The sequence below is a fragment of the Leptinotarsa decemlineata genome, unplaced genomic scaffold (assembly GCF_025532065.1).
Source record: "Leptinotarsa decemlineata unplaced genomic scaffold, Ldec_3_MD MMD2_tig00000505_RagTag_RagTag, whole genome shotgun sequence".
Taxonomy (NCBI): Eukaryota; Metazoa; Arthropoda; class Insecta; order Coleoptera; family Chrysomelidae; genus Leptinotarsa; species Leptinotarsa decemlineata.
In genome coordinates this window covers 17,499,454-17,512,667 of record NW_027412549.1, presented here as the reverse complement: position 1 = coordinate 17,512,667, position 13,214 = coordinate 17,499,454, and the positions used below count along the sequence as shown (strand labels likewise).

The 13,214-nt window shown below is 36.6% G+C and overlaps 2 protein-coding genes across 2 annotated transcripts in view; both read left to right on the top strand.

Annotated features, from left to right (window-relative positions):
* The window catches only part of LOC111509072 (uncharacterized), a 160,585-nt gene that overhangs the window by 53,798 nt on the left and 93,573 nt on the right, over positions 1-13,214 (top strand). The window lies entirely within an intron of this gene.
* Positions 8,249-9,481, top strand: LOC141481831 (uncharacterized). The gene is made up of 2 exons (XM_074174096.1): positions 8,249-8,509; positions 8,564-9,481. The coding sequence occupies exon 2, from the start codon at positions 8,565-8,567 to the stop codon at positions 9,369-9,371; it is 807 nt and encodes a 268-aa protein (XP_074030197.1). The 5' UTR covers positions 8,249-8,509; position 8,564; the 3' UTR covers positions 9,372-9,481.

The following is a 13,214-nucleotide window of genomic DNA, read 5'->3' as shown; positions in this document are numbered from 1 at the left end:
GAAAAAGCGTCAAACCAAAAGGTGCAAAAAAGAAACTGAATCGGAAGATAGTTCATCCCAAGAAGAGGATGATGACTGTACTTGCATCTATTGTGGATACTTATACTCAGATTCAACCGAAGGTTGGGTCATCTGCGGCGTGTGCCACGGTTGGGCGCTTAATTCATGTGCCGGAGTAGATGAGGAAGATGAAGAGGCACACATTTGTGAACGCTGTCTACCCGATTAAAAAGCGTACTCGTTTTGCCCCACAGCGTTTCCCATCTTACCCCAGTTATGGGGCAAAACGGGAAACGAGTTTATTTTTCATTATTTGCCAAAAAAAGTTCTGTGATTTTGCATGCTACAACGTTTAATTATAAGAGAGAAATGTATAATGGTTACCTCTTTTGTTAAAGAATGTTATTAAAGAGTTTAATTTTCCTTGTATAACGAGTTTTGTCTTAGCTATCTCATCTTGCCCCAGTCTCCCCTACAAGTGGTTAGGAAACAAGAAGTTTTTTTTTATTTATAACTAACATCACCTCAGTTCTATAAGGACATTTTCAAACGAATACGATAAACTTTGTTTTATTGAAGCTACTGCACATAAAATTCACTGGTGATCGTAGCACAACATTTGTGCGTGATGCTTCGCAATAGAATTTCAGATTGTGTCGACCTTCACTTCTTGGTACTAAGAAATTGGATCTCGAGTAAATGAACCGTTCCTACTGTTAATATTGTTGTTAAGTAATTTATGCAGAACGTTTATACCAAGGATAACTCTCCTATTTTCCAAAGATGTCATTATCAAATCGTGTCAACTGAATGTTATGATCGATGCCTCTCGTGGGGTATTGTCCATCAACTTTTAGACTTAAGTATTTTAGGAACTTCCTTTGCACAAGCTCTCAATTGCTGTTTTTTGATAGTCGTAAATTGGATTCCATAACACAGAGCCATACCCTAACACAGATCTGGCATAGCAATTTCAAGGTGGCAATACTTTTGAAGTTTTTGCCATTTCTGTAAATGAATCCAAGCATCCTATTTGCATCAGCAGTCATATTCCTTATATGTGTTGTAGATGTTAATTTACTCTCGTATGTTATACCAAGATCTTTTATCTCATGTACGCGGTTGATTGTAGTTTTGTTAATTGAATAATCGTACGTTAAAGTTCGCTTTTCTGTTGTAAATGATATTATTTTACATTTGGATAAGTAGTTGTTTACAGCTGATTCTCGGCCTCCCCCCACCACTATGACGTATTAATTGCTTTTTTTATTGGTTGTTGTTTGGTGAAGTTTTTTTGTTGTGCAGTGAAGTCAAGGCATTGTGACCTTGAAGTGTCTGGTGCATGGATCGTTCAGATTTTTTTTTCATATGAGATTTTGTGTGTTTATGTGTGTGTGTAGGAGAATGCACGGTACAGGGTTTCATCATGTGCTTGTTTGTCTATGTACAAACATACGTCTGCATACTTCGAAGATCCTCCAAGTAATAAATGCTCCATCGGTGTTAGGGCACCAAGTTAGTAGTGGAGTGACGTCACAGCAATAACCGTTCAACGGCTAGAGAGCGACATGTTCACTCCACGACGTGTGGCAGAGTAATGCGTATTCATCGGTCTGCCCTCACCTCTCCTGAAGCGATGAAGGTTCGCTCTAGCCCCGCTATCGATGGTGACACAACGGCAGCCGAGGACTGTTTGCCTAGCGTCTACCCTCTCCGAGACCGCAACGACCACTGCTTGCTCGTATATCGACATCTGTTATCGCATTCAGTTGGGAGGTAATCTTGGCGCATGTAGTTGAGAAGTGGGGTTGGCTATGACGTCTTGACGGGTCCTATCAGAGTGTATTTAAGAAGCGTACGAGTGTTGGCTATGTCAGTTTACATCAAGTGAGTTAGTGAGAACTATTATATAAAATGTATTCCTGTGACTGTGGTAAATCTTTCACTCGTAGTGATAATCTTCGTCGGCATCAGCTCCAGAGTTGCCAAGGAGGGCCTGCAGTGAAACGGGTGAGAGTGGATAATGCAACACCTATGTATACGTGCAATTGTTGTAATGTGACAATTCCTATGAGCCAAGTGAATTCTCACCGAAGAACCATGAGTCATAAAAATAATGCATGTGTTCAATTGTCTGACGGTGTTCAAATTATAACGAATGCATTCAATTGCCGCATTGCTACATACAGGGTGGAGAGTTCGATTGTAACCAGTGACTACATGTCATTTTTCAATAAGATTAGGCAGAAGGTCATTGAATTACTGGAATCAGCCATCAGGATCCATAAAAGCATCAAGGTGAATATGGAAGTTTTTGGGAATTATATTCTTCAGACTGATGATTCGAGGGACACGAAGTCATTTAATTCCCAAAATAAAATAGTGGACCAATCTTCAGATTTGAATGCTGTTTTTGATGGATTCCGTGATGTAATTGTGGCTCAAACGACTGAGTTCCAGGATCGTGACTCAGGTATTTATTTTTTAAAAATTTCAATAAGATTGAATAGTAATATTTTTTTTTTTATAATTCAGGTTGGACTTGTGAAAAAATATTGTTTCTCGAGGTCAACATTAATAAATACAGTCCACTGGAAGGACGTTCATATGTGAAGCTGCCTCAATGTATTCAATGGAAGAAAGCTGTTGTGAATGTTCGTAATGAAGATCAATATTGTTTTGCTTGGGCTATAACATCAGCATTATATCCTGCAGATAGTCGAGTGTCCGAACTTACGTCATATCCACATTTTTCCACTGTTTTAGATGTCACAGGTATGGATTTTCCGGTTAAAGTTAATAATAAGAGTATCGAAATATTCGAAGATAGGAATGATATTTCAATTAATGTTTACGGTTTAGAGAGTACATTTGAGAAGGGTAAAATGAAGTATGAAGTGATTGGTCCATTGCGATACTCACAGAGAAGACTCCGGAGACATGTCAATTTGTTGTTTATAACTGATGACTCCGGTAATGGTCACTATTGTTGGATCAAAGATCTTTCAAGATTAGTTTCTAATCAACTATCAGCTCATAGACAGAAAAAATATTTTTGTGACGGATGTTTGATATATTTTTCTGATGAGAGATTGCTTTTACGTCATAATATGTATGATTGTAATCACATTAGTACCACAACACCAACTACTAATTTAAAGATCAATAAATATGGTAGAATGGTTGCGGAAAATAAACTAATGTTTGAAAACTTTGAGAGGCAAATGAGGGTGCCATTTGTAGTGTATGCTGATTTTGAATCAGTGCTTAAACCGATTCATGTGAATGAGCCAAATCCTGGAAGTTCATACACGATTAAAACATTCAAACATGCCCCATATTCATTTGCTTATTTGATAAAGTGTTCATATAATGATGATTTGACAAAATTTGTTACATATAGGGGTGTAGATGCAGCTCAGAAATTTGTGAGTAGCATTGAAGATGATTTGAAAGAGATACATGAAAATCATCTCAGAAACCCTAAACCAATGGATACACAAACTGACGAAGAAGAAGAACAGTTTGCTGCAGCCAGAACTTGTGGTATATGTAATAAAGCATTTACTGATGGTGACGTCAAAGTAAGAGATCATTGTCATGTCACAGGAAAGAAAAGATCACATGCCGCTCACTCGAAATGTAATTTAAATTTCAAAATACCAAACTTCATACCTATCATTTTTCATAATTTAAGTGGTTATGATTGTCATTTATTCATAAAAGAACTGTATAGGAATAAAGAGAAAGTTGATGTTATCCCGCAAACTAAAGAGAAATATATATCTTTCACGAAGCATCTCTTCACACACAGCTATACCGATAAAGATGGTGTGGTTAGGAAGAATTATCTCAAAATGAGATTTATCGATAGTTATAAATTTATGACTAATTCGTTGGAGAAGTTGGGTGCAAACTTGACCTCCGATCAATGTTTGGAGATGCACAAACATTTCCCACAAATTGAGAAATTCAATTTGATGAGACAGAAAGGTGTATTTCCATATAGTTTTGTTGATGACATTGACAAATTGAATTATCCATTACTTCCGACAAAAAATCAGTTTTATGACACACTCAATTGTGAACATATATCGGAAACTGATTATGATAGGGCTAGAAAAGTTTGGAATTTATTCGAGTGTCAGAATTTGGGGGAATACTCTGATTTGTATTTGAAGTCGGATGTATTGCTACTATGTGATATTTTTGAAAACTTCCGCACCACAAGTTTAGAGATATATAACTTAGATCCGGCACAATATTACACTGCACCTGGATTATCATGGGATGCCATGTTGAAGTTCACTAATGTTGAATTGGAATTACTAACTGACATTGATATGATTCACTTTTTTCAAAAAGGTATACGAGGTGGAATTAGTCAATGTAGCGAGAGGAAACATATAGCAAATAATAGATTTTTACCCAATTATAATCCCAACGAACCTTCCACATTCATTACATATTTAGATGCAACAAATCTATACGGTCACAGTATGTCACAACCTCTACCAACAAGTGAATTTACATGGTTGACACCAAATGAAATTCTTAATCTTGATGTGATGGATGTGAGTACTGATAGTCCGTATGGGTATGTATTTGAAGTGGACATTCATTATCCACAAGAGTTGCATGATAAACATTCTGACCTTCCATTTTTAGTCGAAAAAATAATACCACCTCGTACACAATCGAAAATTCCCAAATTAATTCCAAATTTGAATGATAAAAGAAAATATATTGTTCATTATAGGAATCTACAGCAAGCTGTCAAAAATGGATTGATTGTAATGAATACACATAGAGTATTGAAATTCAAACAATCATGCTGGATGAAACCCTATATAGATCTTAATACTGAAATGCGTAATAGGTCTAACAACAAATCTGTTAAAGATTTCTATAAACTAATGAATAATGCGGTGTATGGAAAGACAATGGAGAATGTAGATAATCGAATTGATGTTAGACTCGTTACACATTGGGAAAATATAAAGAAAAATATAGGTGCCAGCACTCTCATAGCCAAACCAAATTTCAAAAATTGTTCAATTTTCACTGATAATTTCGTTGCCATTCAATTGGGTAGAGTGAAGGTTCATTACGATAAACCATTATATTTGGGATTTTCCATATTAGAATTATCTAAAACAGTCATGTATGACTTTTTCTATGGATGCATCAAACAACACTTTGATGAAAATGTCTCTTTACTTTACACAGATACCGACTCGCTCATTCTTAAAGTAAACACAGAAAATTTTTATGAATTCATAAAAACTAACATAAGTAGATTTGATACATCCAATTACAGTATAGTTAACCAATTCAATATTCCAGTAACAAGTTCAGTCTTGGGTAACTTCAAAGATGAATTTCCAAATGATCCAATTATGAGTTTTTATGGTACAGGTGCTAAAGCATATTATGTGAAATCTGTTGATGGTGAATTTAAGAAAGCCAAAGGGGTTAAACGATCGGTAATAAAGAATGAATTGACATGCGAAGATTACCAAAAAATCGTCGAACAAGGTGGTATGATATTCAGAAAGATGAATTCATTTAGAAGCGTGTTGCATGATATGTATACTGAATTGAAAAATAAAGTTGCATTATCATACCACGACGATAAACGATTTATCATTCCGAATACTACCCACACTCTTCCTTGGGGTCATAATGATATTGAATTTTATGAAAACGATCCAAATGAGAACATTCGTTGGATAAGTAATATTATTCAACAATCACAATCTCAGGAGACTCCATTGGATCAATTGATTAATTTATTATCTGCCGAGATCAATGATTGAAGTATCATTCAATATCTTCAAAACCGGAAAATTCAATATGACAGAAGTATTGTGATATTAATGTATTATGTATGTATGTATATGTATTACTGTAATGAATATAAAATGATTGAAATTTTATTTGTATTATTTCTATTTCCCTAATCGATTACTGCAATATATAGTATAATGTAAAAGAAAGGAATATCAGTTTGAAAAGAATCATCGTGGGTGCACAATGTCTAAAACAATCGATAAATTTGGCAGAAAAAAAAAATGGGGTGGTAATGTCATCCGAGGTCCACCCGGCAATGGATTTAAATTAACAAAAGATGGTCATTATGACATGCAAAGAAAAATATTGAAAAATACAAGCGAACCAATTGACAAGAGTGATTGTGTAACTGTATCATACCTTGAGGGGGAAATTAACGGAACAAAGGAGGTTATACTTTTAGCCCTACAAGCTGCAATACAATCCACAATAGGCAATATTGCTCGCGATGCCCGTCAAGCATTTGACGATAAAATTGCAGAGGCTCGGATAACTTTCACTCGTAAATTTGACAAACTTACAAATGATGTAGACATAAAAATGTCTGACATAACAGCGTCTACAAATAAAAAATTTGATGCTATGTCAAACATAACAGCGACTACAATGAAAAAGTATGATGTACTGGAAGAGAGAGTTGAAGTTTTGGAGAAAAGCCATAAAGTCAGGCCATCAGGTGGAGTGGGATATCCAGGACTGAACATTGATCCAAATATTAGAATAATAGAACCAAAACCAAAAGCAACAGATGACGTATTAATTGAACCAACATGGTGAATAGTGAAGTGGAATAGCCTGCCTGGGCAGGGCCTGATTAAGTTAGGTTAGGAAAAAAAATGTGTATTTGAAAAATTAATAATGAAAGTTATCAACAAGTATTATTATATATATTTCAATGTCCCTGAAGTGGCATTAGTGATGTACTCGAATTCTGACTTGACATGTTCCCAACTGTTAAAATTTGAAAAAAAAAATTTAATTTGAAAATAAAAAGCAAATTAGAAAAAATTTTTTGAAATTTGAAAATAAATTTTAAAATTAAAAAAAAATATTTTTTCACAAACCTATACCCTCTTGCCCCCCCCCCCCCCCCCCCCCCCCGCCTCCTTCTTATTATTTTTTCTAGTTACTAATTAATGGAGACCAAATTTGTTGGAAATTGAATTCTCTACAACTTTTGTCATTACTATTTTTCGTGTAAAATTGAAAATAAGTGTAATAAATTCAATATTACATAATGAGATTACAACCCGTTCTTTTCTTGAAAAATATCAATCCTGCGAAAAAATTAATAAAGACCAAATTTGTTGGAAATTGAATTCTCTACAACTTTTGTCATTACTATTTTTCGTGTAAAATTGAAAATAAGTGTAATAAATTCAATATTACATAATGAGATTACAACCCGTTCTTTTCTTGAAAAATATCAATCCTGCGAAAAAATTAATAAAGACCAAATTTGTTGGAAATTGAATTCTCTACAACTTTTGTCATTACCATTTTTCGTGTAAAATTGAAAATAAGTGTAATAAATTTAATATTACATAATGAGATTACAACCCGTTCTTTTCTCGAAAAATATCAATCCTGCGAAAAAATTAATAGATACCAAATTTGTTGGAAATTAAATTCTCTACAACTTTTGTCATTACTATTTTTCGTGTTAAATTGAAAATAAGTGTAATAAATTCAATATTACATAATGAGATTACAACCCGTTCTTTTCTTGAAAAATATCAATCCTGCGAAAAAATTAATAAAGACCAAATTTGTTGGAAATTGAATTCTCTACAACTTTTGTCATTACCATTTTTCGTGTAAAACTGAAAATAAGTGTAATAAATTTAATATTACATAATGAGATTACAACCCGTTCTTTTCTCGAAAAATATCAATCCTGCGAAAAAATTGATAGAGACCAAATTTGTTGGAAATTAAATTCTCTACAACTTTTGTCATTACTATTTTTCGTGTTAAATTGAAAATAAGTGTAATAAATTCAATATTACATAATGAGATTACAACCCGTTCTTTTCTCGAAAAATATCAATCCTGCGAAAAAAATAATAGAGACCAAATTTGTTGGAAATTAAATTCTCTACAACTTTTGTCATCACTATTTTTCGTGTAAAATTGAAAATAAGTGTAATAAATTCAATATTATAATAATGAGATTCCACCACTCATTTCTCAAAAAATATCGATTCTACATACACACTGAACATTAAATACCCCCATTATTGATTTTAATAATATAGATTTACAAAAAATAAAGATTTTTTTCTCCAGTCACAATTCAAGTAGATGATCAATGCCGGTTCTATGACTGAGGATGACCAATGCCGGTTCTATGACTAAAAATTTTTAATTTTATGTTTCATTAAAAAAAAATTCAACAACACACTGTAGTCCCCGCCCACTCTCCTCCACTTTTAGCCCCGCCCCCTTCCCACCATTGCTCGCCTCACCCCACAATTGCGCATGCGCGCCCCCACCTCACTCCCACCACTCCCACTTCTGCCTACACCCTGAGGAGCACACTTCTCGGCATTCAGTACGACAAGTCTTCTCATCGAGTGCAGTCCAGCTACAGCAATCTACTACAACACCAGTCTAATACAGCAGTCTTCTACAGTCTACAACAAGCGAATTTTGAGTAAGTTATCAATGTTACTTTTTCATAACAACTAACTTTGTATTACATTTTCAGAATGGAAAACTACACGCAGGAAATCGACAACGCTGTGGCATCGATCATACCTGTGGATGTTGAGGTGGAGCGACCAGGCAGCCCTGACATGTTCGAGGGAGACGAGGTGGCGATGGTCCAAGAGGTGAAGGCTTCAACTTCGGGTGGTGTGCAGCGGCCACGCAGCCCTGTCTCATTTCAGGAAGACAGGGTTGTTAACAAAGCCAAGCGGCAATCTGCAGCTAAGGTTGGTCCTATTCAAAGGTATAGGAGTAAATGCAATAGGACTAACCCTTATGCAGGTAGTTGGTCGACCGCCAAAAGGAATCCTCCGAGACGTCCCACACCGCTCGCATTGACAGTGGAAAGACGGAGGGCATATAAGCCGGTGCCGAGGGTGCCATCTCCAGGTGAAATCCTCACCCAATTTGCATTATCAGCGATGTTGACACCCATGGAACTCACACCGGTGCCTGATCCTGCCATGGAGGTCGTGCCACCAGTGTCGAAGCCTGCCGGGGAGATCGCGCCACAAGTGCCACCAGTGCCGGAGCCTTTCGGAGAGGTTAACCCCCAGGAGATGGAAACTTTCCTACAGAGGTGTAGGGATGTTGCACTTGCTTCACGAAATAGTGAGGCCGCGTTGGCTAGCATTTCCCGGGAGGAGAATGAAATTGCTAGCCAACGGCGCGAGTTGTTAATGAGGATGGCCGAGCTAGATCGAAGGACTGCAGCTCTGAAGGAAAGGCGGAAGGCAGAGACCTCTTCGATAGAGCTCAATAATGAACTAAAAATATTTATAAAGAAATTTTTGAATAAAGGGAAATAGTTTTTAGGTCAACTAGGATAGTTTTAGGATAATTAGGTAGCATGGTAGTTTTAGGTTTGTAATTATAATTTTAGGAATAAAAAACAAAAAAAAAAAAATGAAAAAAGAAGTGAAATAAAAGGTGTACATTGTTTTGGTTTGGTACACATTGAACAATGCGATGGTTGGAGCATTTTTCTTCACTTCGTCTTTTCATTATTTTTCTTTTTTTCCATTTTCAATTCCAAGTTCTTTCATCCCCACTCCTCCCCACTCCCTTTCAAAAGTATAAAAGTAGGAATTATCTGTTGGAATATTCAGTTGATCAGCCACCTTCAACATGGAACCTGATTCAACTACTGAGCCGTACAGTGACCCAGCGCATCAACATCCTTACTGGGCTTCTATCCATGAAGGATTCGTGGACTCCACAACGGCACCTCATGACATTCCCTTCGAATTCATGAATAATGACTACAGGGTGCAGGTTCAGCATGTCACTGGGAGTGATGAAGCTGACTTATCGGACGGGGATTATCCGGATCCCTACCAATGGGATGACGAATGGGGTGACCCACCGCCTGTAGACATCACAGATGAGGATGACGACGACGACGACGATGACGCTGGCGACATCAGACTTCCACCATCCCCAATCCTTATCGAGGACAGTCCTCCGCCATCTCCTATCCTAATTGATGACGATGATGTCCTAAATTCCGACGACGATATGTAATCGTTTCCCTGTTTCTCCCACCCTTTCCTTTCCTTTCCTTTCCTTTCCTTCCACGGAGTACACACTTTTTTGGTTGGTGTACACGAGGCACTGCGAGGCTGGGGCAGTGTCTTCCTCCCTCTCTCTTATTAGTTTTTCATAATAATCACTTAGAATTTCTCATAATAATCGCTCAGAGTTTCATGAAGATCGTCATTTTTAATGTTTTCGAATCTCAAACACTGTTCTACATTCACACTTCACCCCCTCCGTTTTATTTCTTCCAATATAAATATAGTATCAATCCCAGTTCTACATCATTCTTCCACAATGTCGATTGCTGATTCCACCACCGAACCGATGAGTGTACCAGAGTCTTCTATGATGAGTACAGGACCCATCCAGGTACATGAAATAGATTCTACGTTTGATCATTTCAGTACAACCTTCGCAGAAATGCTGCAACGCATCTACGATCTTCCTGATGATTTCCCGGAACGTATGCAAGAGGAAGTAGATGAGTTAGACGATCTACAGGATAACGAGCTAGATGATCATGCGGACGACATAATTAGTATATCATCTGATTCAGATGAATCTGATGAATATGAGGACGACATCATCAGTATATCATCAGATACAGATGATTCAGATGATGACACCATCATGATTGTTTCTGATGATGAAGAGCGTTAGTCCATACCATTGTATGGATTAATAGGAAAAACAGCCCTTTTAAGGGCTACAATTAAAGACAATAAACAACTATTTTCAGAGCTATCATTATACTTTCAATCAGAAATAGGTTAACACTATAGTCAAAACTTATGTGAAAGTATCATCATCCAACTCTGTAGTACTCATCATTATATTCAATGATTGAGAAAATATCAACTTCGACTTTTCAGTCAAAGTAGTACTCATCATATACACAGATATTCGATGATAAACCAAATCCTAACTTCGACTTTTTAGTCAAAGTAGTCATTTATCACATAATCTGTGAATTCTACTACTACCGTTTGTGTGAATAATGTAGCCCTGAAAAGGGCTGTTGTTTTTTTTTTGACCAGTAGGTCCACGGTTATTGTGCCACAGGTTGGACATTATTACATATAATACATGTAGATACTCGGGTGAAGTTTGTTAGTGGCCTCTCGCAAGCTTCACACCAATTTTGTCCCATTTCCATAATTGAGACAGTGTTGTGGGTGTTGACATGGGCATACCACCCTCCATTATTGTTTCTATGCGAATAAAACCGAAAGCAGCACCAGCATAGTTTTTTGTTCTCTCCATCTATTGTGCTGATCAATACGTATGCATCCATTGCACAATACAAATCCAAGGGATCTTCCAATGTCTCACTGACATTGAGCGTTCGCATACCGATCCTCAAAGCACCATCGCCTTCAGTTGTGTCAGCTTCTATCCCTTCATCATCTCCTTCTTCATCCATGACCCTCTCAAACTCCATCACGTCATCATCTTCGTCGCTTTGGTTGGCCTCGTTTTCAACTTCGTCTATCTCATCTTCATCGACTCCAACATCTTCTGCTTCAACTATCACTTCCTCTAGCGGAACATTGACATCATCATCATCTGATTCGTCTATCCAATTGTTTTCATCAACAGCAGATATTCTATTTAATGCAGCATTTATTTTTGCAGAATTCATCTTGTTGTTGTTTGCTCACAGTTGTAGAGAGTGAATGAATGAACTTCAGGATCGCAAGTCGACTTATACGATTGAATAGGAAACGGAAGTGGTACGACTCCCACCTATCACTTGACTCGTTTTAAGTGGGAGAGAAGGATATGGCATCTCTAGTCGATGAAAGAGTGGGCTAGTTGACGAAAGAGCGCATGCGCTAGTTTATTTTCTTCTATAAAAGGTGAAGTATCAGTAACATCATCACCTTTCCTATCCACATTCTATTGCTATCACATATCATTCCTCCAAACCTAAATAATCATTATCATGAGCTCCATGCCACTATTGATTGCTGAAGATGGTTCACCACTTGTTGATATCGATCACACTAATTTTGAAAATATTCCAGTATTACATTTACAGTCTCAAGACTCGATAAGTGATTTTGATATTAGCGACTTCGTTAACTTCGCAGATGTGCCGGAACCAATTCAACAAATTATCGTTGAAACTCCAATCATTTCACAATCATCATCATCCAAACACCCTTCATCTACCCCCCCTCTTGGTGTTGATAAAAAATCCAGAACTATCAAAAGGAAGGTTAATAATGCATCTTCATCGATTGTCACTGAGTTGAAAGAAAAAAAACAATCGAAAAGTGGTTTGCAGGAGAAAAAGCCCACAACGAAAAGTGACAGATCGAAGAGGAAGACAAAATGTGAACCCAAAGAAATGAAGGGTGATTTGATGACTGAATCGCTATCTTCTTTCACTCCATTACTTCGGTTTGGAGATATGAAAAAGAAAGCGAAATGCCGTCTTGTAAAGGCGCAAAAGGCTATTGCTGAACATGAAAAGAGTGAGCAAGCTATTAGTGTCAATAAGGACACTCTTCAAGCATTAGATGCTAAGATTGCATTAGCGAAAATTGAATTGGCTAACATGAGCAAAGAAGCAGATGAACTACGTTCAAAAATCATGAAAGATGACAAATTCAATCAACGTTCGAGAATGCAAGCACAGGCAGAGCTTGAGGAGTCGACTCGACTTTATGAGACGGCATTATCAGTGAGAGATAATTGGCGAAAAGAGTTGGAGAAAGCATTTCAAAGTGACAGCGATTAGTTTTGGGAATGGTATTGTGTTCTCAATATTGTGAGTTGAAAAAAATTTTAAGCGGGAATGGAGTATACAATTAATTTGGTTTGGTATACACAGAACATTGCGAATGGTTGGGGCAATGTTTACCGCTGCAATATTTTTTCAATTCACTTACATATAATTGAAATGAAAACAATAATGAACTTTAACATTACTTTATTCATAAATACATTATTAGATACATTTAAAGCATATTTGATTCATCAATCCAAGAATTCTGTTCACTAGGAAGTCCTAACCACTTTACATATACTTTATTTTTCCTTTTCTTCAGCACTTTCTCGATCAGATATACATCAGGATTTTCGGTTCGCAATAACTCTTCTTCGTA